We start from the raw sequence: 27,690 nt of genomic DNA on the forward strand, positions 1-27,690 counted from the left end.
TTTCAAGAGAGGTCCAGCCTGTAACTCCTTTCCTGTTGTGTATACCCACACATTTCTGGTATCATCCTTGCAAATTTCCACTGTACTCCTCCACCACCTCTATACCCTTTTTATCATATTCTTTGGGTCCATGAGCCATTTGCCAGCCAGGACTCTCATTTTGGATTCCTGAGAGATGCTGCTGGATAACGGTAACAGAAGAAAGCTGCTGGGAGATTCGCCACATCGCAAACAGATTGTTTCGCCGATTGCAACAAGTAGGCCCTCCAACGCTATTTGGTTACCTCTGTTGATAACAGCTGGTGCAACATGCGCAAGTTCATCAGTTCCCAGCTCCACGGTTCAACTCATTGAGTCATGAGGTCAGAATGCTACAAAGTCCCTTCCTTCTGCACAGGCTCTGCGATCTGCTCCACTTCTGGTAATGGTTGTACCAGCCATGGTGACCGCTCCCCCGCTGACCCATCCTGTCCAGCCTGTTCCTGCAAACCCTAACAAAGCAGCTGAGCCATCTTTATGTCTTCCACAGCTCCGCTGTTGTCAACTATAGGGTCAACCATGCAGACCCCAACGCCTACAGTGGGTCACCCAGTCCTGTCCTAATCGCTGACTTCGGGAGAGACCCCTGAGCTGCCCTGCCCGTCTGCCCCCCACCGGCGATGTGGAGATGCCTATACCTGATCCAGAGCTAACCAGAAGGGAAAACAGTAAAAACTGGGAAATAAGAACACTGGTCCAAACTGGTCTTGTATACTTTAAAATGGAACACCAGTAAAACTGGGAAATAAAGAGTACGGGTCTGGACTGTTTTTTCCTTCTGGGTATGGTCTTTATCAACTAGACCAGTCTTACAGTCCCCAACGCATGTCCCTGTTCTGATGCAGCCAACTGATCCGGTCTTGCAGGCCCCCAGCCCAGGCCCCTGACCCTCTAGCACACCTAGCCAGCCGTCTGTCTGTACCACCAGCCCTGTTCCTGGCTGCTTTGAGATGCTCAATTTGTCAGAGACGTCTCCCGAAATAGCCGATTTTATACTTCAGGATTAAAGCTAATATTTGGGGACAGAATAAATCCCAGCGGATGGAGGTGGCCCACCCCCGTGAAAAGTGTTTGTTTGCCTAGTATGCGTACTGCTTGTTTCAGTTGCTATGCTTGCATTTGAGTAGCCTTTTGCAAAGATATTTTTGTTTCTTGCATTATGATATTGCCTTCTTTGGGCACCTATTTTCACTTGAGAGTTCGCTTGGATGTGAGGAAGCTGCTTATATATCTTCATCCTGGTTATTTTTTGGCATTGTTAGTTAATACAAGGAGGGAATTGATGTACATAGAAGAGGAGAAGACAGAGGTTATGCCATTATACGTTATTGCCCCCAGTGGCTGGGAGCCCATTCCCTTGGGGGTATGGCCATTTTGTATTGCTTATTGCACTGTTTGATTTTGTGGTTGCATTAAACTCGACGTTTTCATCTAAACAGTGTTGATATTGTAATCCCGTTTATGTGCCAACCTTGAAGGTAAATGCAGCCCACTGGCGTACAACTTTCCTAGTTTTAAAATAAATGTTGGATCAGTTTTATTTTATGTACTAGCTCATGCGAGGTGGCTTTCCTTTCTGTCAAGCTTGCCTTACTTAAGCATTTGGTAGAGAATTTGGAAGAATGTTCTGAGATTACACTTTGCCTGCCTTAGCTCACATAGATCACAAGATGGCGTCTATGTACCGCCTGTCAGAGGCTGTCAGTGTTCATTATTTACAGACACAGTCACTGAAATTTCAGCAGATCAGAAAAATGGCCACAACTTGAATAAAGTAGCATTTCTGTTTCCCTCTGTCACGCTCCCAAATGGATTCCCAATTTCTAACTCTTTTTGTTTCCTACTGCCTGTTTATCTCTGTCTCTCTCTCTCTCTCTCCTCTCCCCACTGTTTCCTCTCTCCAACATCCACTCACCCCCCACACTCCCCCCTCTCACCCCCACCAGCCTCATCTGCTTTCCCCCCTCGCTCCCGCCCACCACCTCGCTCCCACTTCCTCCCTCGCTTCCGCCTCCCTCCCTCGCTCCCGCTCGCTCCCGCCCGCCCCCTCGCTCCCGCCCGCCCCCTCGCTCCCGCCCGCCCCCTCGCTCCCGCCCGCCCCCTCGCTCCCGCCCGCCCCCTCGCTCCCGCCCGCCCCCTCGCTCCCGCCCGCCCCCTCGCTCCCGCCCGCCCCCTCGCTCCCGCCCGCCCCCTCGCTCCCGCCCGCCCCCTCGCTCCCGCCCGCCCCCTCGCTCCCGCTCGCTCCCGCCCGCCCCCTCGCTCCCGCCTGCCCCCTCGCTCCCGCCCGCCCCCTCGCTCCCGCCCGCCCCCTCGCTCCCCCTCGCTCCCCCTCGCTCCCGCTCGCTCCCGCTCGCTCCCCCTCGCTCCCGCTCGCTCCCGCCCGCCCCCTCGCTCCCGCCCGCCCCCTCGCTCCCGCCCGCCCCCTCGCTCCCGCCCGCCCCCTCGCTCCCGCCCGCCCCCTCGCTCCCGCCCGCCCCCTCGCTCCCGCTCGCTCCCGCCCGCCCCCTCGCTCCCGCCCGCCCCCTCGCTCCCGCCCGCCCCCTCGCTCCCGCCCGCCCCCTCGCTCCCGCCCGCTCCCCCCGTTGCCCCCGTACCCCACCCCCGGTCGCTCCCTCCTGGTTATCACCTCCCCCGGGTTGCTACCTCCCCCCGACTCCGCCCCTTCCGTCCCCCCCCCTCCATCCCATCGCCCCCTCCCTCTCCCCGCCCTCTCTTTCCCCTTCTTTAAGCCCCCGGAAGGGAAACAGTAAAACTTGGGAAATGACAGGTACTGACCTGAAGGGGAGTTCCGTTTTTAGGCATGCAAGACCAGTTCAGACCAGTCCCAGTCATTTCCCAAGTTGTGTTCCGAAGAAGAGCCATACTGGCCTCAAAACGCTAGTTATCTTTTCTCGACACAGACGCTGCCAGACCTGCTGAGTTTTTCCAGCAATTTCTGTTTTTATTTCCCAGTTTTACTGCTTTTCCTTTACTCTCTCTGCATGCCAGTCCTGCTTTTGTCTTTTTTGCATGCTAATGCAGAGAATCCAATCCTGCTAAATCAGCCAACGGGTGGCTCCATGCTGAGGGGGGGCTTTCTACTCTGCTAGAACGGTTTTCTGTCTGTAAAAAGGCTTTATGGAAATGACCAGTCTTTGCCAATTCCAAAATATTTCAATAGCAACAACATTCACTCCAGCTTTCAGCCAGAAAAAGCTTGAATATACGTTTAGCACGTTATCACTGCCTCTGGACATCCCAAAGTGCTTCAGACCCAGTGAGTTATTTTTGAACAGCTATTGACAAAGCCTTAACTCAGCCGAGATTGACCTGTCCAATCACCAACCACCCATCATGCAATATTTATATCTGTAGAAAATCTCAGCTGCAGATCGTTGGAAATTGGACCAAATAATATTAGGGACAGTCAGCATTTCCTGCAGACGTTACCTTCCCCTCCCCTAAACCCCCCCCCTCCCAAAAATGAATCCAGTATCATCTAGACGTTAGTGCGGATGATGAACATATTTCACCTGGATTTTCTGTTTGCAAACCCGTCGACACACCCCCGGGCCCTTCAGGCTGTAGAAGGAGGTGTGAGATGGTCCTTCTGAGATTCCACCACAATAGACATTTGACTCACTTAATGAACAGCCCAATAACTTCAGTGTTGTATTGTCCTGTTGGTTTGGAATAGATGTTTCAGGGGCTGTGTGGACCAATTTTACAATTCAGTTGTGATTTTACTTTTTAATTTTAATTTTAATTTTTGTGTTTAAGTTTGGCGACTCTGCTAGCTTTTGTTCATTTTCAAACGTTGACCACTTTTGGGTTAAAGGGAAGATGAGATTTCCTTGCCTGGAATTTTCATTAGGAGGGAATAAAAGTTATGGCTGGTGCTCTGTGTTTTTCTGATTTTGGTCTTCCTGCGTTTCTCATTTTGCTTTTGTTTTAATCTCCTCCAGGTAATGCTTATGTAACCGCAGATAACCTGGTTGAGTACAGACCACTGTCTGGAATACGGTACATGTGGTGGTACCATGTGATTGGACTGATCTGGACCAGTGAATTTCTTGTTGCTTGTCAGCAGATGACAATTGCTGGGGCTGTGATGCGCTGTTACTTCAACAGGTAGGAGTTAGTTAGAAAGGCTTGTTAGAAATAGGAGCAGGAGTAGGCCATTCGGCCCATCGAGCCTACTGCGCCATTCGATAAGATCATGACTGATCTGATTGTGCCCTTTACTCCACTTTCCTACCTGTCCCCCATAACGCTTCACTCTCTTGTCAATCACAAATCTGTCTAACTCAGCCATGAATATATTCAGTGACCCAGCTGCCACTGCTCTCTGGGGTAGAGAATTCCAAAGACTAACGACCCTCTGAGGGAAGAAATCCCTCTCCATCGCCGTTTTAAAAGGGGCAATCACTTATTTTTAAACTGCCCCCTTAGCTCTAGATCCTGCCTGGAGAGAAAATCCTCTCAGCTGTCCATCCTCTGTCCTGTCAAGCCCCCTCGGAATGTTATATGTTTCCATAAGACCACCTCTCATTCTTCTAAAACTCCAATGAATATAGGCCCAACCTACTCAACGTTTCCTCTTAAGACAACGCTTTCGTCCCAGTAATCAGCCTATCATGGTGATATATGGCATGGTTTGGACATCTCATCTGTTCAGTTACCTGGAAATCGGACTGTGAGTTCACTATGGGAACTAGGATTAATGGTTCTTCCTGCATTACAGCAGTGACTACACTTTCAAAGTATTAGCTGTAAAGTGCTTTGAGACATCTGCTGATGCAAAGTAGTTCTCTGGAGCTAAGGCGCACTCTGGGACAAAGCAGTGGGCACCTTGTTCTCTATTTTACCCATGCTCCACCTGAGCAGAAAGACCTTCATGCTGTCTGAATGTATTGCTTTATCACTTTTTGGAAGCTAAGGGCCAATTTTAATAGTCAGACAATTATGGTCCTGAATTTCTGGCCAGGGCAGCCAGTGAGCATGGCTTGTCTGTAGTAGTGTGAGTTCCTAAAAGTAGCATTTAAGGACCAGGAGGTGGACAGCATTGCACTGACAGACGTTCACCCAAAGATCTTCACTGAGGAAGATTAGGATTGTCTGCAGCCAGCTATCAACAGTCGCTGGATTCATTAGCGCTCAGTTAATCTTTACATTGTGTATTGGGGGCTTTTAATGGGACAAGTTCAATGCATAATCATAATTTGAACATGAAGTTGTTGGCCATCTTTTCCTTTAACAATCCAATGTAGATTAGAGAACAGAAGAAATCACCATTAAATAAACTAGGGTATAAATCGTCTGAAAGTGTAATCGAGTGTAAGGGTGTGATGATGACCTGCAGCCTGATGTATGATGGACTTTGTCTATCATAAATTTCCCATTGGGGGAGTTGATGGAGGAGCTGGGGTGGGCTGTGAGGGAGTTTGCTGTTCTCCCATTGATCCCCCTGACATTGTTGGTCCTTCCATCGCTCTCATCTGTACACTGGCTTAACGGGATCTTGATACATGGCTGCCAACAGGCTGGGATTTAGTTCCTGGTATTTTTGATCTCTGGCGCACCCCGACACTGGGCTGATCTCTCACAAGAGGCCAAGCTTTCAACGACTGCGGGAAGAGGCTTGTAACAACTGAGTCCCCTCTCAACCACATGATTGCTCTGCCTCAGGAGCCTGGTCATTTTATTGCTTGCTTCCACCCCTCACTGGGACTTGAACCTAACTAGCATTTCTCCCTCTGTTCCCCCTCCCCTAACTCCAGCAAGCACTCTACAGCAACTCCTCACCAAGTGCATCAGCAGTTGAGCCTGTTGGATATTTTTGGCTCAGCACCACGCTGAACCCCCTGACGCAGCAGCATTGCTCGCGTGGTATGTGTTAAGCGGCAGCTATGTCGTTGTGTTGCTGGAGAGCTCAGTCTAATAACGTGATCACCAGACTCTTTTTTTCCTCAGGGACAAAAATAATCCACCCGGCCACCCAATCCTCACTTCTGTTTCGAGGCTCTTTAATTACCATCTGGGAACGGTTGTTAAAGGTTCATTTATAATCACGCTGGTCAGAATTCCACGGATTGTTCTCCTGTACGTTCACAGCTGTCTGAAAGGAAAGGTAAGATAAGGACCAGGGCTGGGATTCATTTCGAGACCTTTTGATGTTTTTCAAGATATTCCTTGTGTTTAAAGGGAGCCTTACCATTTATAGTAATAGCTTTGCGTCCCGTGATAAACAGCAGTGTATTTTACTGAAGTGCAATTTATAAGATTTTTCTGAACTGTGTATAAAAGAAAGTTGGATCCAATTAGATTCAGCTGCTTAGTAATAAGTTATTTTGTCTTTGATTCTGAATGCCTTTCTATCCAGTCCATTCCTGTTCCAGTAATTGTATGGGCTTCAAAGTCCAATATCTGCCTGTGCGATCACTTATTGATTGTAGACTATTAGTGCTGAGGGACTGAGGGCTGCTTGATCATCTTGTGATCTGCTTCTAGATCAGAATAACTTTGACGTTGAAATGGTTTCGGCAGAATGCCTTCTCTCACGTTTTTAAACAAGGAGCGAACGTTCACAAAGCGAGACATCCTTGAACAAAGCGCTTGAAACTGAGTCTCGGACTGGATGGGACCGGTGCTGGCGTCAGCAGCAGAAGAGTGAGCTTGCACGAGATTCCTGGGGGTGGGGAGGCAAGATAATATTTTCTGTCAGCGCAAGACCGTGGCCGGGATTTTCCGCCGCGAGCCTTAAGTCCCGTGGCGGGGGCTGGAAGCAGGAATATTTCCCTCCGCAGAGCCCAGCGGGAATCGCGCGATGCTCGTCTCACTAGTTATGCAGCAGGGGGGTTTCCTGCCCGTGTTAGCAGCGGGGCAGGCAGGAAGTCGCGCATCATATCCTGATGCCACTTTTAACAAGTCGTGAAACCGATTCTCATGTTCCCGCAGGATTGTCCCCCATCCGCCCCCCCCGACCCCCATCATGACGCTCGTCGGTGGTGGGATGGGGGACGATTCCGCCCCTTGTCCGAGCGTGTTCTAATTTAAAGTATGCACGATCACATGTAACAAGCCGTCCTTGGATGCAGTTGGTCAGTCAGGGCTGTTATCCCTGGTTTGCATCATTTTCTGTTGGCCTTTTTTCTGAAGCTTCACAATTTCAAAAATGAGCTCAGCAGACTTGCAGCAACAACACAGAGAGTGATTAGTTAGGACTCTGTTGCAATGTTTAATTCTCCACCAACCACACTCACAGGGTTCATTCCTGCGGACAGCAGAGATTTACCAGGTACACTTGATGTTTGCAATTTTCCCACATTCCTTTCATTTGAAATTTAAAAATGGAAAAGTGTAACAGTCATGGCACGTGAGATGGTGATAGGCTTTTTCTTATTCATTTATTCACGGGATGTGGGCTTCGCTGGCTGGGCCAGCATTTATTGCCCATCCCGAGTTGCCCTTGATGAGCTGCCTTCCTAAACAGCTGCAGTCCATGTGGTGTAGGTACACCCACAGTGCTGCTCGAGAGGGATTCCAAGGATTTTGACCCGGCGACAGTGAAGGAACGCCGATATGTTTCTAAGTCAGGATAGCGAGTGACTTGGAGGGGAACTTCTAGAACTTGGGAACTTGGAGGGGATCTGCTGCTCTTGTCTTTCTAGTTGGTAGTGGTCGTGGGTTTGGAAAGTGCTGTGTAAGGAGCCTTGGTGAATTCCTGCAGTGCATCTTGTAGATGGTACACACTGCTGCTACTACTGTGCATCGGTGGTGGAGGGAGTGAATGTTTGTAGATGTGGCACCAATCAAGCGGGCTGCTTTGTCCTGGATGGTGTCAAACTTCTTGAGTGTTGTGGGAGCTGCACTCATCCAGTCAAGTGAAGAGTTTTCCATCACACTCCTGACTTATGTTTTGTAGATGGTGGACAGGCTTTGAGGAGTTAGGAGGTGAGTTACTTGTTGCAGGATTCCTAACCTCTGACCTGCTCTTCAAGCCACAGTGTTTATATGGCTAGTCCAGTTCAGTTTCTGGTCAATGGTAACCCACAGGATGTTGATAGTGGGGGATTCAGTGATGGTAATGCCATTGAACATCAAAGGGCGATGGTTAGATTCTCTCTTGTTGGAGATGATCATTGTCTGGCACTTGTGTGGCGCGAATGTTACTTGTCACTCATCAGCCCAAGCCCGGATATTGTCCAGGTCTTGCCGCATTTGGGCATGGACTGCTAGGTTAAGAAGATGTTAACCAATCACTGGAGAGTTCTATGTGATTGAAGCTGCTGAGTCATTTTGGAATACTGGGAAGTATGAGGTTAAAATAAGCTGTACCCATCCCACACTCTCTCACACCCCCAACCCCGGCTCCCTTTTCTCAGTGTGACATTGTGTCATTTCCTTAACTACTTTTCCTGTCCAGTTCTTGTGCTCTCATCTATTGTTTCTCACTTACATTCTTTATCGGAGCCTCTGATCCAAAAAAAAGTTTTGTATATTTATGATTGTACCCGGTATTCCAGCTTTTTTAAGTATCCTAACTTTGATCTCTTGTGAGTATAAATATCTCTCCCTTGCCTCAAAGGATTTTTCTCATATCGCTTCAATAAATAATCCTCTAGAATGTTTAACCGTTAATAAAAAGCAAACCTGGTATCTCTCCCTTTCCCACTTTCTTGCTGACTTTGATGTTCGACATAAGGACTGACTGTATTTCTGAGGCTACTTTGCTAACCTTGAAAGGCCTTGAATTAGCAATCAGCCTCTCTGATCCCAGTGATTCAGTTAATCAACTAGGTTTTTTCTAACGAACATACAAGCATATGGATTAGGAGCAGGAGTAGGCCTGTCAGCCCTTCAAGCCTGCTCCACCATTCGATAAGATCTGTTTGTAACCTCAACTCCACAACCCCACCTACCCCCGATAACCTTTCACTCCTTTGCTTATCAAGAATCCATCCACCTCTGCCTTAAAAATATTCAAAGACTCTGCTTCCACTGCCTTTTGAGAAAGAGAGTTCCAAAGACTTGAGAGAAAAAGAATTCTCCTCATCTTCCAAATGGGCGACCCCTTATTTTAATACAGTGGCCCTTAGTTCTAGATTCTCCCACAAGAGGAAACATTCTCTCCACACTGACCCTGTCAAGACCCCTCAGGATCTTATATGTTTCAATCAAGTCGCATCTCACTCTTCTAAACTCCAGTGGATACAAACTGAGCCTGTCCAACCTTTCCTCATAAGACAACTTGCCAAATCCAGGTATTAATGTAGTAAACCTTCTCTGAACTGCTTCCAACGCATTTACATCCTTCCTTAAATAAGGAGACCAATACTGTGTACAGTAATCCAAATGTGGCCTCACCAATGCCCTGTATAACCGAAGTATAACCTCCCTACTTCTGTATTCGATTTCCCTCACAACAAATGATAGTATTCTATTAACTTTCCTAACTACTTGCTGTACCTGCATACTAGCCTTTTGTAATTCATGCATTAGGACATCTAGATCCTTCTGCATTTCAGAGCTCTGCAATCTTTCACCATTTGGATAATATGCTTCTTTTTGATTCTTCCGGCCAAAATGGACGATTTCATATTTTCCCACATTATACTCCATTTGCCAGATCTTTGCCTACTCACTTAACCTATCTATATCCTTTTTCAGCCTCCTTGTGTCCTCTTCACATTCTACTTTCCCACCTATCTTTGTGTCATCAGCAAACTTAGCAACCATACCTGTGGTCCCTTCATCCAAGTCATTTATATAAATTGTTAAAAATTGAGGCCCCAGCACTAATCCCTGTGGCACACCACTCGTTACATCTTGCCAGCCAGAAAAAGACCCATTTATGCCTACTATCTGTTAGCTAGCCAATCTTCTATCCATACCAATATGTTACCCCCTACACTATGAGGTTTCATTTTTCACAACTTTTGATGTGGCACCTTATCAAATGCCTTCAGGAAATCTAAATACAGTAGATCCATGTGTTTCCCTTTATCTACAACATATGTTACTCCTTCAAAGACTGCCAATAAATTGGTTAAACATAATTTCCATTTCACAAAACCAAGTTGTCTCTACCTGATTATCATAAATTTTTCCAAGTGTCTTGCTACAACATCTTTAATAATAGTTTCTAACATTTTCCCTATAACAGATGGTAAGTTAACTGGCCTGTAGATTCCTGCTTTCTGCCTCCGTCCTGTTTTGATTAATGGAGTTACATTTGCTATTTTCCAATCTAATGGAACCTTCCCCGAATCTAGTGGTAGAATTTTCCCCCCGTCTGGGGGAAAGTTTAGGAGCGGGCGCGTGGAGGCGCACCTCCGATCAGCGCCCCCGATTGGGGGCGTTCCGCCGTTTTACATGGGCAGGCCAATTAAGGCCCACCCAGCTTGACGTCCGCCAAGAAACGCTATGCGCTCCCTGCGCGGGCGGTGGGGGGGGATTCCCTGAGCCGAGAGTGCGCTCTTTTGCGTATGTGCACGGAAGAGTGCATTCATCTCCCTGAGGCTAAGAGCTGCTTCAGGGAGATTGGCTCCACCTTAAAAAATGTTAAAAATAAAAAAGAAAAATTTCCCTGACATGTCCCCTCATGTGACACTGTCACATGTGTTGGGACATGTCCATCACTTTCAAATACACTTCTATTACATTTTTTAAAACCCTCATGAAACCTCATCCCGCCCGTGGATGAGGTTTTATGCTTTTTCTAATGCCTGCCAGAGCTCCCAGGCTGCCCGCCAACCTTAAGGTTGGACGGGCAGGTCCACTGATTACTTCAATGACTTTGCCAATGGCCTCAATTGGCCATTGACAGGTTGGCAGGCGCGCAGCTGATTCTGCTGAGCCCCCGCCTACCTGAAAATTTAAATGGGGGCGGGGTGACATCGGGAGTTCCGCCCGACGTCATCCCTCATCATTTTACACGTCGGCGAGTGGCCCCCCTCACCACTCGCCGACCAGGAAATCCTGGCCTAGGGAATTTTGGAAAATTAAAACCAATGCATCAACTATCTCACTGACCACTTTTAAGACCTTAGGATGAAGTGCATCAGAACACGGGGACTTGTCAGCCTGCAGCTCCAACAATTTGCTCAGTACCACTTCCCTGGTGATTGTAATTTTCTTGAGTTCCTCCCTCCCTTCCATTTCCTGATTTACAGCTATTTCTGGGATGTTACATTTATCCTCTGTAGTGAAAACCGATACAAAATATCGGTTCAATTCATTTGTCATCTTCCTGTTTTCCATTATTAACTCTGCAGACTCACTTTCTATAGGACCAATGCTCACTTTGTTAACTCTCTTTTTAAAATATCTATAGAAACTCTTACTATCTGTCTTTATATTTCTAGCTAGCTTTCTCTCATTCTCTAATTTTTCCTTCCTTATCAATCTTTTGGCCATTCTTTGCTGTTTTTTATATTTTGTCCAATCTTCTGACCTGCCACCCATCTTTGTGCAATTATATGCTTTTTCTTTACATTTAACACTATCTTTAACTTTTTTAGTGGATGGAATTCCTCTTTCTAGTTGGAATGTATCTATTCTGTGTATTCTGAAATGCCCACCACTGCATCTCTGTTGACCTATCGCTTAAAGTAATTTGCCAGCTCACTTTAGCTAGCTCTGCTTTCATGCCTCAGAATTGTCCTTATTTAAGTTTAAAATTCTAGTCTTGGACCCACTCTTCTCTCCCTCAAACTGGATGTAAAAATCAATCATATTATGATCACTGCTACCTAGGGGCGCCTTCATTATGAGGTAATTAATTAATCCAATCTCGTTGCACAATACCAAGTCTGGTATGGCCTGCTCTCTGCTTGGTGCCAGAATATGCTGTTCTAAGAAACTATCCAAAAAACATTCAATGAACTCCTCATCCTTTGCCCTGATTTTCCCATTCTATATGAAGATTAAAATACCCTATGATTATTGCCGTACCTTGCTGACAAGCTCCTATTATTTCTGCCCTTTTTTCCCTTGCCTCCCCATCCTAATTTTTACATAACTGCCTTCTCAATGCCAACTCCAATGACAGGTTTGTTTGTTACAGAATACTGTAAAACTGCTCTTTTTTTGGGCCCTACAGGGCTGATACAGTGGCATTGTCAGTTGGAAACGTTGGACCATCTACCTCGTGTTGTTGGGTAGGATGCCAGATTACTTAGCATGCCATCTTCTCTTGCAAATATGCCCACGTCCGTGTCCTGTAGATAGCACTGAACTGGGCTTTCATCTCCTGCCAGGGACAGGGCACTGCTATGTGCTAAAGTAGTGTCAAACACAACTCTCCTCGCAACCAGATGTATATCCGTTTTGACAGACACCAAACTCTGAGTTAGGGCTGCAATGCTCAGCCACAGACATGCCTCCATTTTGACTTTTCAATCCTTTCGTTCTTGACTGTGACTTCTTCCTTCCTTGTACAATGAAGGCCAAAAATTTGGCAGAAACGTTTTTCTTAGACTTATAAAAATGGCTTCAATATTTTTTTTATTCCCATGTCAGTTCCCTTTCGTTTCAGTGTGATATTCTGTAGGGCCTCCTTTGTCTCACTCCATATGCAAGGATCAAGCTATGGGGGGAGCATATGAACATAGTATTCATGAATTGACTTTGCAGCATTCACCGAGACTGGCTCATCACAAGGGTTGTGTACTCTGAGCCTCACACGGTGGTCCCAGGGGCTATCTAACTGGTTCCCTGGAATCGATTGTTTTATAAATCAGCCAACTGCGATGGTCCTTAGGAATTCACTGCTATTTTCCCCTGATCTAAATGCTGCTCGTACTCTTCTGACCACCTAGCTGTGCTATTAAAGTAACTGGTGGTTTTCTAACTGCCACAGGAGATTCCGTACCTCTGATTTGCTACATATCTCAGTTCAATCATACCTGCCTCATAATCGACTCGAGCTGACATCTTGAAGCATCTCTGTGCATCATTTCTGTTAATGCACAATTAGAGCAACTGAAAGTAATTCTATTGAAAAGAAGTGGCCACTGCTGTCTTCCTCCCCCTCCAGGTGATGCCCCATCAAAACGTTGAATATGTTTTCATGCTCTTTTGTGCATCTTCCTGTAAACCTCCCCTTTCCAATGTTGCAGCTTTTAGCCTCCGTAAAAGAATAACTGAACTTTTTAGCTGTCTTTTCTCATGCAACCCTTAAGTTTAATGACTCTAGCTACTACACTCCAAAAGTACTTCATTGGCTGTGAAACACTTTGGATGCGAAAGGCGCCATATAAATTAAAGTCTTTTTTTTTCTTTATAGTGAATAACCTACCTCCGTTGCTCCATTCTTTTTTTACCATTATGATTGATATTAATGTCCAGCATCTCTACTAGATCCTCTACTTTCTGGATTTGTAAAGTACTTCCTGTTGTGTGCCAGCTGTGGCTCAGTTGGCAACACTTTTGCAGTCACAAGGTTTTGGGTTCGAGACCCACTCCAGGTCTTGAGCACAAAATCAAGACTGACACTCCATTGTAGTACTGACGGAGAGCTGCACTGTCAGAGGTGGAAGCAACGTTAAATTCAGGGCTTGTCTGCCCTCTCAGGTGGATGTAAAAGACACCATGGCACTATTTCAAAGAAGAGCAAGGGACTTATTACCAGTGACCTGCATGTATCCAATATGTATCCTGCAATCAACATCACAAAAAGCACAGATTATCTGGTCATTATCACATTGCTGTTTGTGGGAGCTTGCTGTGCACATGTTGGCTGCCGTGTATCCTACATTACAACAGTGACTACAGTCCAAATGTACTCCAGTGGCAATAAAGCACTTTGAGATGTCCTGTGGTCATGAAAGGTTATTTAGAAATACAAGTCTGGCTTCCTTTTTCTGATGGTACCCTTCCCATTGTCCTCAAGAGGGCCTGCCTCCAAACTAACCTTTCTCCTGTGCTATCTTGGCAATCTGCTGTGACTAGTCTGCTACTTCCTTGTAGCTGTTATGATTCAATTGCCCTTAATTGGTACTTTTAAAACTTGTGGAAGCTGCTGCTAAGAAATTGTCTATCACCTCGCAAATTCCGGCCTAATCCGTTTTTACCAGCATGACTTTTTGTTTGACCGTTTTACCTGTGAGATTGTTGTCTATGCTTTGCACTTCTGGAACTCTGTTCAGGTGATAACTCATTTTCTCTTGTAATATTTTTAAGCTTGCTGGTTTCCTGAATTATGGCCTTGGCTCTGCATCTTAGTTTTTCAATTTTAAAAAAAGGAGTCTGAATGAATTGCCACCCCAAACATAAAAGAAAGGGTTCAAAGAATAATGAGCAGGGGTAACGTTTGGGCTGCAAGTGTACTGGAGTTGACAGAATGTTTGGATTTGATGGACTGTTTTGCTCTCTTTTAGGAAAGTGCTTGTGCCAGATGTCTGGTTAAATGCTGTACGTGCTGTCTCTGCTGTCTGGAAAAGTGGCTGCGATTTTTAAACCAGGTACTTCACTCCTGTAAGAGCTACTAATGGGGATTGTGCAACGAGCTTTATTGGAGAGGAATTGAAAAGGCTTTGCACTTGGGTCCAGCAGCAGTCAATGTGTGAAGTTACTGGATCTGAGAATATTAATATGTAGACCTGAGAAAGAAACTTTTGAAAAGTCTGAATGCAATTCTGAGATTAGTAATGCAATTTTAACAGGGAATATAAATTCAAAAGATGGCAGTAAATCTGAAATATCAGTGATCCCATCATCTGCCTTCTCAAAAGTAGGGAGTCAGAGTCCACTTGCCAACCACAGAGTATTCTCTTCACATACAGTATAAATTGTTGTTTTCCCCTTATATTGGTGTTCTTGCAAAGTGTCCTGGTGAGGATAGGACGAAAAGCTTTGACACATCTCTTTTTTCAGCAATACTCAGTTTCCTGCAGTCCAAATCTCCTTGGAGCCTAATTATTTAAATGGGCTCCTGTTCTAATGTGTAGGACATGCATTGAATGTAACAAATAAGCAATAAGTCACACTGCATTGTCCAGTAAAATTTTCAACATAACATTCTAGGAGTACAAGATGGTTATAGAAACAGAATTACGATCCTCCTAGTGAGTTGCGAGTAACCAAGCAGTGGAATAAATAGCCTTTACATTTTCCTCTTGCTTTAACATAATTCGATGCAAGTTGTGTTTTAATAAATGCAATAACTTTAACCAAGTATTGCTGAAAAAAGAGATTTTTTGTTGAAGCTTTTCGTCTTGCACTCATCAGGACAGTTCACAAGAAAATACCAATGTCGGGGGAAACAACATATTTATACTGTATGAGAAGAAAGTGCTGATTGGCTGGCAAGTGGACCCTGATTGGTAAAGGTGTTGCCCTGGAGAATGCACTAGTTGATTGTGACTGGCTGTTAACTGCCAAGCATTGTTTGACATTTAAAACAGACAGCTTGAGGCTGATTGGCCAAGCCATTGCCCTGGAGAATGAACCAGCGAATGGCTGACATTTATTTTGCTTAGCTGAAACAGGTGCAATGTGTGTACATGATCTTTCTGTCTGCAAAGAATAGAGCTCTATGTATTAATATATGTAGTTCCCAGTACACGCAAATGCACCAAACTGTGAGCCCAACTGGCAATCTTCAATTGGTTGTCAACGTCATTCTTAGCACATTGAGGATTATTTAGCAAATGTTGTCCAACTGCCACCTTGGCCAACTTTAACTTAATTGCTACATCAAACATGCTTTACAAAGTCCCATGTGTTCATCTGTTGTACTTGGTTTAAAAAGTACGTTTGTTTCTTTAGCTGCTCTTTGTTTTTGTTTAACGTATTTATAAAGTTCTGTAGGCATTGAAATTGCGGCATGTGTGCAGTTGATTTTTCACAATCTAGGGAACTTGGAGGGCAGGTTTCACAGCTCTGAAGGGCCATCTAAAGAAGGCAGGGGGGAAACTATCTGCAGCGTCTTCCAACATTGTTTACACGAGTCTGAGGCATACCTTTTAAATGGCTCCAATGAGCAAGACCTTATCCATTTAAATGGCAGTAAACGAGCCTGCCCATGAGTCAGTCTTGGTCCCCGTCATTCTCCAGAGAACATGTGCTTACCTTGTGATACTGTGTGCTTTTTGATTGAAATGTGTGCCGTTGCTTAAACTTCAAGGCCAGGTGCTTTTATCTCCTGTTTGCATGGTGTATGAAGCCAATCTATTTATCCAGCTCTGCTATTCATGGTTGTGAGAAACCAGCCTGAATGGTAGAAGGTCAGAGGTTTCTCTTGAAGTCAGAAAGACCAGGGGAAAGAGGAATCATTTGAACAACAAAAGATGCAAAGCTACATTAAATTTCAAGAACAAAATCAGGTATTTCACTTTTAATGGTTAATCTGATTTTTCCATTGTACTTACTTAAAGCAATTTTTTAAAAATCTGGATAGTAAAAATTTATTTAAACATTTTGATGCTTTTAAGAATGTCCTTTTACCTTTTAATTTTAACCCCAACCTTTATATGCCTTTCCATATTTTCCTTGTTTTAATTAATCTGTATTTTAAAGTAATTAAGATTAGCTTCATTGTCTTAATTTGCTTTTATTATTTTTTTAAATAAAGCACATCAATTTTACAACCAACTTTTAATGCTTCTCTTTGCTGATCTATTTTTTTGCAATCACCTATCCATGTGTTATTTTCCAGGTCAGTTGAATAGTGAGATTTACATTACTGTGATGGCATTTCTTGTTCTCAAAAAAGGGACAGAGGAATGAATGCATCGAACGACATGGTAATATCTGCAAGATTATCCAGCTATATGTTGTTGGACTACTGAAGCCAAAAACTCTAGTGAAACTTCTGAAGTGCAATGGCCCTGCAAGTATTAAGACAGCCGCGAGAATTTTCTACTCAGACTTAAACCCTTGTAGGGCCACAGTTTCTTTGGGGGAAATTTGTATCTCAGGCCTTTTACAATGCTGGGGTGAAGCTCTGCTTCACCCCTCTGTTTCAGTGTTGGTTATTCCAAGGTATCCTTTCTGGCACAAACACTTAAGTTTGTGAAGACGAGATCAGCTGTTGCCATGACAACCATCTACCCACGGCCTCAGTGCGTTGTAGTGCATCTCGCATTCTACCGCTCGGTTCAGCTGCTTCACAAAGCAATGATTATTCACAGCAAGCAGTCCATGGAAAAAAAGAAACTGGACAAGTGCCCACAGTGCTGTTCTCATGACTCTGACTGGCTGATCTGCTGCCATTGTCATTACTGGAGGCTGGCCAGAAATCTGTGTTTCGATAAACATCCATACTTTTGCGGAGGAAATTTATAATTAAACAATCCCTCAAACTTTGCACAATTATTATGGTGTTAGCTCTTCTGTGGTAGTTTCTGATGGTGCTGCTGTCTCCTTTAGAATGATTTAGATTGTAAACAAAGCTGTTCCTTTGGAAGTGAAGTGGGAGGAAAACGATTGAGCCATTTAAAAAAAAAATCATCACATGTCTCTTACTTCGTAGCGGACAGCTTGGTCTAATAATTGAGCAAGCTGTTTTCTTTAAAACGGAAGTGTTGAGGACAGAACCCTCCCACTCTATTTTAGCATGTTGCTAAGGGTCAGCTTTATGTGGTGCACTTCATTGTACATCTGCTCCTACAGGTCAGGCAGTTCTTCATCCCTGTACCTGCTATAGGAAATCAGAAGGAGACGTTTCAGACTGAAGCCGCAGGACTCTCACCCTTTCCCCCTCTGCCCCTCTCTCAATGTCGTATTTCATTTTTCTCAAAAGGCTTCAGTTCGTTTGGCGTCGCGTTGGTATCAGTCGCGTTGGTATCAGTCGCATTGGTATCAGTCGCTTTGGTATCAGTCACAGTCATGTTGCTCCTTCAGCTGAAGAGGAGAAACGTGTCCCTTTTTGCCTAGGTGATTTGGTTTGAGTGTCCCCATGGCGTCCATTGGACCTCCAGGGAACCTTATGAACTTATTTTACTGTCAGGGGAAGGTGGGCATTCCAACAGGGTGTATTAAACTTAGGCCAGAATTTTACACTTCCTCACAGGTGGGTTTTAGGTCGGGGGGCGGGGGGGGTTTAAATTGAGGGAACGGGGTTCCCTCTGGGTTCCTGGCCGCCCCGACCACCCAGCGATTTTACACTGGGGTGGGCAAGGCCTCGGACGGAGAGCCCGTCCTTACCTCAGTTGAGGCCCTTAAGGCCAATTATTGGCCACTTAAAGGCCGTTTCCCGTCCAGCCTCAACTTTTAGGCTGGCGGGAGGATTGAATGCCTGTGAGGGAAGAAGAACAGAGTTAGATCCCAGGCGGGAAGAGGGGGAGCGCCTCCATCAGAAGCCCCCTCATGAAGTCGGTCTGATGGCCTCTGGACCTCCCTCTCTTCCCCAACTCCCCCCCCCCCCCCCCCCCCCCCCCACATCGCCTTACCCTGAGACCCCGATCGTGCCCCCTCGGGCCTTCCCTAGCCTCTCCACCCTGGGACCCTTTGACCTTACCTGGGCCTCCGGTGCCCGGACTTAGGCTCCGACATCCTCCAGCATTTCTTCTTCTGTCCGCGGCAGCTCTCTAAGGCGGGGCTTCCTCCCGAGTGAGGGACGGATGTCCCACCTGCAGCCACTTAACACTCATTTGATATTCTCTTCGGATGGCAGGAAGGGAGACCCCAACATCCGAAATATTAAGGCCTTAGTCACCCAAGGAGTAGAGCTCGGAGTGATGCCAAGTCAGACAACCAGGGGGAAAACTCTCCGCTGGTTGGAGTCATACCTAGCACAAAGGAAGATGGTTGTGGTTGTTGGAGGCCAATCATCTCAGTTCCAGGACATCACTGCAGGAGTTCCTCAGAGTAATGTCCTAGGCCCAACCATCTTCAGCTGCTTCATCAATGACCTTCCTTCCATCATAAGGTCAGAAGTGGGGATGTTTGCTGATGATTGCACAATGTTCAGCACCATTCGCGACTCCTCAGATACTGAAGCAGTCTATGTCCAAAAGCAGCAAGACCTGGACAATATCCAGGCTTGGGCTGACAAGAGGCAAGTAACATTCGCACCACACAAGCGTCAGGTAATGACCATCTCCAACAAGAGAGAATCCAGCCATTGCCCCTTGATGTTCAATGGCATTGTCATCACTGAATCCCCCGCTATCAACATCCTGGGGGTTACCATTGACCAGAAACTGAACTGGACTAGCCATATAAATACTGGCTACAAGACCTCCTGACTCCCCAAAGCCTGTTCACCATCTACAAGGCACAAGTCAGGAGTGTGATGGAATACTCCCCACTTGCCTGGATGAGTGCAGCTCCTACAACACTGAAGAAGCTGGACACCGTCCAGGACAAAACAGTCCACTTGATTGGCACCTCATCCACAAACATTCACTCCCTCCACCACCGATGCACAGTAGCAGCAGTGTGTACCATCTACAAGGTGCACTGCAGGAATTCACCAAGGCTCCTTAGACAGCACCTTCCAAACCCACGACCACTGCCATCTAGAAGGACAAGGGCAGCAGATAGATGGGAACATCACCGCCTGGAAGTTACCCTCCAAGTTACTCACCACCCTGACTTGGAAATATATCACCATTCCTTCACTGTCGCTGGGTCAAAATCCTGGAACTCCGTTCCTAACAGCGCTGTGGGTGTACCCTGCAGCTGTTCAAGAAGGCAGCGCACCACCGCCTTCTCAAGGGCAATTAGGATTGGGCAATAAATGCTGGCCCAGCCAGCGAAGACCACATCCCGTGAATTAATAAAAAAAAGTTAGCAGTGCGCCTTAAGGCTGCTGATTGAGCATCACATTCTACAGAGTTGAAGCCAGTATCAGTGGTATAATGGAAGTGTTTGTTTAGATAAATTTGTTTAAAAGCCTGTTAAATATTAATTTACCCAAATCATAGTTTGTGTGGAAAGGGGATAACCAGTAATATCCAAGATGTTGGAGGTAGAAAAACAGAACTATCTTCACAATTAACTGTTTTGAGAAAGTTTTAATAAACTTTGTAGATCAGAAAATTATTTCCCTTACAGTCTCAATTTTATCATAGAATTTCATGGCACGGAAGGGGCCATTCGACCCATCGTGCCTTTGCTGGCTCCTTGAAAGAATTAGTCCCCGTCCCCTGTTCTTTCCCCATAGCCGTGCATATTTCCCTTTTCCAGCAAATATCCAGTTCCCTTCTGGAAGTTACTATTGGGCAGGAATTTGTGCTCGGCGGGCAGGCGCACACCCAACCCGCTTGAGCGCAAGATGACGCGCAATGAGGTCAGGCGAGCGTTCCGATGTCACCATGCACTTGCGCGATATTTCGGTCAGTGGGTGTGCGCGGGAGTTGGTAGCGCGCCCGCTGACAATTAACATGCCCGTTAAGGCCATTAGAGCTCCAATTGAATGAAATTTTTTGCTGCCCGTCCAACCTTACGGCTGACAGGCAGGCGAAAAGGCCAGGCGGCCTTTGGATTATTTAGGAAACCTCATCCACAAGACGGGATGAGGTTTCCAATGGCAATTAAAAATGTAATAAAAAATTTTAAAACTCATAATGGCCCTGCTCATGTGACAGTGTTTAACAGTGGAAATTCTTTTATTTTTGTGTTTTTAAACCAACAGCTCCCTGAGGCAGTTCTGTCTAGCCGTTAGTTGGCCAGCCAGCGTGAAATCGATGTCGGGGCCCGATCGCAGTCGGCTTCACAATTGGTCCCGGGCCTGCCCACTGCACCCGCCCCACAAGTAAAAACCCTGCTCGTTGACTTTGCTTCCATGCGTGCTTTCAGTCAGTCCGTTTCAAATAACAACCACTCATTGTGTGAATTATTTTTATCACCCTACTGGTCCTGCCAATTACTGTTACTCTGTGCCCTCTAGTTACTTCAGCTAGTGGAAACAGCTTTTCCTTATTTAATCACTCAAAACCCCTCATTAAATTTTTAAATCTTCCTGTAGCCATCCCTGCTGTGGGAAGCATGACTCCAGCTTCTCCAGTCTCTCTGTATCCTGAAGTCAATCACCCTGGTACCATACAGTAAATCTCCTGAGCTGCCTCTCCAAGGTGAGAACTTTCCTATAGGGTGGCGCCTAGAATTGAACACAATACTTTAGCTGAGGGCTAGCCAGTGATCTGTGGGTTCGTGCTTTTATACACTGTGCTTCTATTAGAATTTACTTCATAATACTAATGGAAAATGCTTGATTTAAATTCCTAGTGTCAAAACGCCCAGCAACAATAACTTTCTAGTCACTAGTTATTACGATCAGTGTCTATTGTTCAGCCTTTCGTCTTCCTGACAATGACTTTGCAACATAGAGTTTCTGTCAACACTTGCAAAGTAGGCCAGAGAGAAAGAGGCCCAGCACTTTGATCTGAGCAGGTCCAGCATAGCTGGAACAACAGCACTTTTCATAGCTAAACATGAGAAAGACTGAATAACTGTCGAAGATCACTGAGGCTTTCACTTAGCTCATTTCAGAGGCAGCAGGTTTTGAACTTCTGGAAGCCAGTCAGGGGAAAATGTACTGAGGTTCAACAAGGCTTTTCACGGACCAGAGATTAACTTGGAGCCTTGGGGCTGTTAGCAAGAGGCATCCCTTTTAGTCCCAAGCTTTAAACTTTTCACAGATCACAACAGCTGAGTTCGTTGGCACAAATGTCTTCCAATTTGAAGTGCTCAGGGCAGATTCTTTCCTGGCAGAGATCTTGGAATGATTTTTTCAAAAAAGGCAGCCAATATCTTGTTATTCTTACTGTAGCAACCATACCCATCAACCCCCATAACAGACATTTCTGTTTGTAGTTAGGAAACATACTTAGAGAACAGGTAAAAATATAGCTGCTGATCTCCAGGCAGTGAGTTCTAGCAGTGAGTGAAGATTTATACCTGCTGGTGGTGCAGATGGACAATTGCATGACAGTTTCCTGAGGCAACTTACTTACATGGCCATTGGGATCGCTTTTGCCATAAAGCATGTGTAAAGCAGGTATAATTAGCTGCCAAGGTTGGCAACTGAGGTACAGCCTTTCAAAGGACAGTTCGACCTACATGTTTCAGCAACAGATGGGGGAGCAATCTTAGATTGGAAGGTGCAGCGTTTGCCTCACTCACTTCTTAGATAACTTCACTGCAAGTCACATCAATCTTTTCTTCATACTTTGAGGATTATGCCTGTGGACAGTTTGCACCAAGCAGCCAGAGAAAGTAGCAGGAGAGAAAAGAAAATCAAAGAACTCCACTGATTTAGACTGTCTTGAAGCGAAGTGCAGACAGGAGGCACAGACTCCTCTGTGTGTGTGTGTGTGTGTGTGTGTGTGTGTGTGTCTGTCTGTCTGTCTGTCTGTCTGTGTGTGTGTGTGTGTGCTAGCCAGGATTGTCACACACACCACCTGCTGGGAGTTAAAACAAAGTGCTGATTCCTTAACTCCAGCACACGCTTCACTTTCCTTAAAGCAACATTTGCAAAACTAACCCTTGCACTCCGGTCGAGGGAGGCTCTGGTTTAGGATCTTGCGCTGTGGTTACCCAGCTCCCCTCACCGAACTTCTTTGCGTGTATGATCCTAAAACCCCTTCTGCCACTTTAACAGGCTGATACCCCCATTATCTCTCTCTTCAGCTGGCAATTTGACATTCACCGCCACCCCCTCCCCTCTTACCCCCACCAAACTGCTAACCTTCCTGTCGTGAGCTTAGAAATTCAGCCAAGCAGCTTCCGATATGTGCTATGCACCATCTTAAGACCAAGGAAATGGTGTGCAGTGCCCATGTTTGAAACATGTTAGGCCCTTTGCACACGGAAATAGAGGCTTGAGGTTCAATGTTGGGGGCTGCATTGAACGTGACGTTATAATCCTCTGAGCACCCGAGAAACTTCTCAGCCTTTATTTCTAGTCTCTTGCAAGAGAAGTTAGCGCATGATACCTCTCAGAAGCAGGCTTTTATGATCAGCCTCCAAATACTGGGGTGGGGTGGGAGAGCTACATGGGTAGATGGGAGGTTGAGCACCTCTCACCCCCCCTTCCCCCAATTCCGATGGTGGGCAGGCAACAGGGTCTTCAGCAGGATGTGGCAAACAGGTGGACGTGGCTTCACCACGAAGCAGCTCACAGAAGGTGGAAGGTCACCGTTGAGGGTCTGCTCCGGGACTTCACTGTTGGCCATGGGCTGCTACCGATGATCGTGAAGGGGGTGGAGAGGAAGGTCCAGCTGTGAGTGGGAGAGGAAGCTGTACCGGAGGGGGTGAGGTTGGGGGGTGGGTGGAAGGAATATGGGGGGAGGAAGGTGTATTGGGGGAATGCGGCAACTGGGGAGGTAAGTGTAAGGGAAGGAATCCGAGGAAGGGGGCAGGAGTCTGGTTGGGGGGGGGGGGGGGGGGGGAAGGAGTCTGGGGTGGTTGGGGGTGGGGAAGGAGTCTGGGGGGTGTTGGGGGGGGAGGAAGGTGTCCGGGGGAGATGAGGAGGAAGGTGTCCAAGGGGGTTGAGGCGGAAGGTGTCCGGGGTGTGGGGGTGTTGAGGAGGAAGATGTCCGGGGGTGTTGAGGAGGAAGGTGTCCGGGGTGTGGGGGGGTTGAGGAGGAAGGTGTCCGGGGTGTGGGGGGGTTGAGGAGGAAGGTGTCCGGGGTGTGGGGGGGTTGAGGAGGAAGGTGTCCGGGGTGTGGGGGGGTTGAGGAGGAAGGTGTCCGGGTGGGTTGAGGAGGAAGATGTCTGGGGTGTGGGGGGGGTTGAGGAGGAAGGTGTCCGGGGGGGTGGGGAGGGGAGGGGAAGGAGTCCGAGGGGTTGGGGGGGAAGGAGTCCCTGGGTGGGGGAGGAATGGGGTAGGATGGAGTCCAGGTTGGGGCAGGGGGTTAGAGAGAGAAGGAAGGTGATGCTGGGGGAGGTCAACAGTGATAGGGGAAAGGATATGGGTGACTGGGGAATGGGAAAGGGCGGGGGAGCTGAAGAAGTACATCACTACAACCATCTTGCAAAATCGACAGTGAGCGGAGCCTCATGTTGGACGGGCACAGGTGCTGCATGGGAGTGTGATCAGTGGGTGGGTGGAGATGCAGGTCAGCTCAGGTGGACAACTGAAAGTGAACCCCAGCAGCAGCATTGAAAATGCTCAGGACATTATGATGAGTGTGATGGATGAAGGCTCCGTGTGCATGGGAGAGTGCTGGCACAAGGCTCCGAAAGGCCCTGCCACACACACACTTCTCCCTCCAGAACCATTCGTGGGCTGGCTGTGTGCAGCTGAAATGCTAGTGAGGAGTGGGGGTGGATGCAGGGGAAGTCTTGAGAAGCCTGTAAATGAAGCTGAAAGACAGCATTACACATTATTCAGTGAAAGTGAATATATTTTCAGATTATAAAGTGACAAAATGTGTTCACCTGTACAACGAGATGTGATCAGAGATTCTTAACTTTTCTAGGCCTACCATTTCTTCTAGGTGCTGCCCTGACATCCGCAGCAGGGGTGGAGACAGCCTGTGCAGTGGTTGGCCCTGTTGCTCTGAAGTCTTTGGTGTGAGTCCTCTGGAGAGCTGAGGCCTTGGGGGCCCTGACTTGCTGTCAGCTGCTCCCTCTGTGGTGACAGAGGACAAGGTTGAGGGGGGGGTCACAGGCGAAGGGAGAGGACAGCCTCTGAGATTCCTGAGTGAATTACCCAGGGGTGTCCAGCTGCTGCTCCTCCTCCCTTCGGATGCTCAAGGGCCCCGGCCTGACTCCTTGAGGGGAAGGAGCATCTGGAGGGACATCGAGGTGCCCCTTTTCCCTCTCGCGTTGCCACTGCAGGAACTCACCCATGGTTACCACAATGGAGTTCAGGCCTATGTGTATCTCTGCATTCTGCTGGACCAGTGTCTCCATGGCATCCACCAATCTTCCCATGGAGGCCTCCATACAAGCACATACGGGCACCATTTCATCAGAGAGTAGGCAGACTCACCTGCCACTCCATTGAGGGCTTCCAGCAGCTCTGCATGATGTTCCCCCACCTGTTCTGCTGTCTCTCCACATAGGGTTGGAAGGCCGAATCCAGAGGCTCGTCATCTGACTCGGACCTCACAGATGCCTCTTCCCCAGCAGTCCTCCAAGTGCTAAGGGACTCAGCTGAACCTGACTGCTCCTTGCTGTGGACATGTGTCTGTGCGGTGACCACCAGATTCTGAACCCAAACCTGCTCTAGATCTAGGTCCCACCGAGGTGTGTGTCTCTGCGCTGGTGGAGGGTGTGGGGTAAGCGCTGTGACGGGTCTTCCAGGCTGCTTATTTCCAGCTCTTCAATGGAGGAGGTGCCCTCTTGGCTGGAGGTAAGGACGTGGATGGAGCTGAGGGACTGGCTGGCTGAGGGTGTCTGTCGCTAGGCAGAGCTCCCTATGAACCAAAGTAGAGATGATTAGTGCATGGCTGCAGAGTCAAAAGCAGGAGAGAGAGCACTCAGTTGCATTGAGAGAAGGATGATGTGGGTGTTCGCTGCCGACCTCATTGTCACCTCAGGCAGGGTCCATGTCCTCACCAGTCAACATGATGGCACATTCCTCAAAGTGAGTGAGGGCTTAATGTGGGCTACTCCACCCCCAGTCTGGGATCTCTCCCTGCTGATGTGAGCCAGCTTCTCCTGCATGAAAACAGATGGAGAGAGTGTGCGCAGGACACATGGCACTGCATTAAACGTTTGTGTGTTGAGCGGAGCCATGGACAGGATGAGGACATGAGCTCCAGGGGATGAGAGCCTGATGGAGATGTGTGGGTGTGTGAGGGTCAGTGGTGTTGCGCCTTGAGGCGAGAGATCCCTGTGGATGTGTGATGAGCTTGTAAGTGTGAGTTTAGAGTGATGAGATGATTGACTTACCCTGGCAGCATGGATGAGATCATTCATCCACTTTCTGGACAGGATGGCTGACCTCTTGGCAGCATTGGCACTGACCACCACTGCCACCACCTCCCAAGCTGAATTGGTGGTGTTGCTGCCCCTCCTGCAGCCAGAGCGAGGGTAGAGGACATCGCGGTGGGCGTCCAAAAGACGTGCCAGGGACGCGTCACTGAATCAGGGGCCTGCACTCTTTTGCCTTTCGGGGCCATGCCTGCTGTGCAGAAGATCTGGGCTGGAAGCACTGAGAGGTGTGCGCGCACAACCGCACTTTAAATATGGCGCTCAGCGTGAGGAAGCAGCGAGGTGACGGCATGCCGGGCAAATCGGAGGCCGCCCGCCAGCGAAACGGTGTGTTTCCTGGGAATGCGCGGTTAATCGAGGCAGGATTGGGACGATATGGCACAAAAAGCCGCCATTGCGGCCAGCAGGTAAAATGCCCTTCTTCGCACCCGCTTCCGCACTTAGTGAAAATCTGGGACAGTTCCGCCCAGTGAGAGACAATTATTAGGAGCCAGTTATTTTGGATGCTGAAATAATTTGTAATACTATTGGAGCTAATGTTAGTGAGAAATTCAGTAAGAGTATAATCAGGAAAATCTGTTTTATACTCAGGCTGAATTTTTTTGCTGACAATATACAGAGGAAAATATATTCCAAACTTAGAGAACTGCAGGCTTGACCTGACCTCATTGTGTGAAGCTGCTATAGTCAGCCCAAGTTCCAATTGCAGATTGTTATGCAGTGACCCCTTCCAAAAAAGCGAATGTATCCAGCAAGGGGATGCGAGGGTTAATATCCTACACAGTTTGAATGATCCGTTGATGCTTACGGCCTTTGTAAAATGTAAAATGGACCTTTGTGCGGTAACCTGGTGTGAACTGAGGAGCAAAGAAACGAGAATATTAGAGGGGGAGGGTGGTGTGGCTTGTTACATAGGCAAAGCTGTGAGGGCACTTCCTAAATATGCATTTTTGTAGGAAATTCAGAAAGAGCGGACAAAATGACTTGAAATTCACACTGTAGGGCGTTGCTTTAAAAGTATTGCAAAATGTGCTACCTGCTGGACTAGTGTTTAGCAAGTAGCTCGGTTATACAGAGTAAACTTCCCCAACCCCCATCCTCCATTTCTGTTTCAGAACGCATACATTGCAACTGCAATCAATGGGACAAATTTCTGCACCTCAGCCAAAGAAGCTTTCTTTCTAATTGTAAACAATGCACTGAATGTGACGACAATCAACTGCTTTGGAGACTTTCTACTGTTTCTTGGAAAAGTGAGTACTTTAATACCCATTAAGAAGCTGCCACTTCCTTGTTCTACTGATGAAGGATTTTCCTAAATATTGATGTTTAATATGAATTTTAGCAGCATTAGCTTTGCTATTTTCACAATTAAGAAGGCGTTTCCTATAATTCTTACTGGAATCATTAACATATTCCACACTCCTGTTACGGACAGGAGGGGCTTTAATTTAAACAGCCCCGATTTCTCCTCTCACCACCCGTTGTAAACAGAAAGGTGCTTTGTTTTTGATTTCCTCCTTTATAAGTGGTGGCGTGTTTCCCAACCCCTCCATTCTGGTGTGATCCAATTTTCATTAACAATTCCACAGCAAACTCAAGATAGGGTAAAATCAGAGGATTAGTTTATTTCACACTCAGAACACCGGAGGTGGGTGTCGCTACATAACCCCTGGTACATTCATACAATAAAAGAGGGATAAGGAAAAGAAAGAGGTATAGGGCAAAGAGCACAGAGAAGATTAGACTTATTGTTTCACGTGAGTCCAGAATCAAACGTCCAATGGTATATTCTTTCAGAGTCAGCAGGTTGAAGACTGATGCTGGATAATTCAC

General features: G+C 46.9%; 1 protein-coding gene across 5 annotated transcripts in view; it reads left to right on the plus strand.

Moving 5' to 3' along the window:
* The window catches only part of LOC144692229 (choline transporter-like protein 3), a 97,366-nt gene that overhangs the window by 63,671 nt on the left and 6,005 nt on the right, over positions 1–27,690 (plus strand). For 4 of the 5 annotated variants that reach the window (XM_078560813.1, XM_078560816.1, XM_078560815.1 and 1 more), the window contains 4 exons: positions 3,984–4,149; positions 5,992–6,148; positions 14,400–14,483; positions 26,970–27,107. In XM_078560813.1, coding sequence (XP_078416939.1) covers positions 3,984–4,149; positions 5,992–6,148; positions 14,400–14,483; positions 26,970–27,107 — 545 coding nt within the window. Of the gene's footprint in view, positions 1–3,983; positions 4,150–5,991; positions 6,149–14,399; positions 14,484–15,249; positions 16,561–26,969; positions 27,108–27,690 lie in introns of those variants that run through there. The other variant, XM_078560817.1, reaches the window with a different exon arrangement.

Source organism: Cetorhinus maximus, chromosome 17, assembly GCF_964194155.1.
Source record: "Cetorhinus maximus chromosome 17, sCetMax3.hap1.1, whole genome shotgun sequence".
Classification (NCBI taxonomy): domain Eukaryota; kingdom Metazoa; phylum Chordata; class Chondrichthyes; order Lamniformes; family Cetorhinidae; genus Cetorhinus; species Cetorhinus maximus.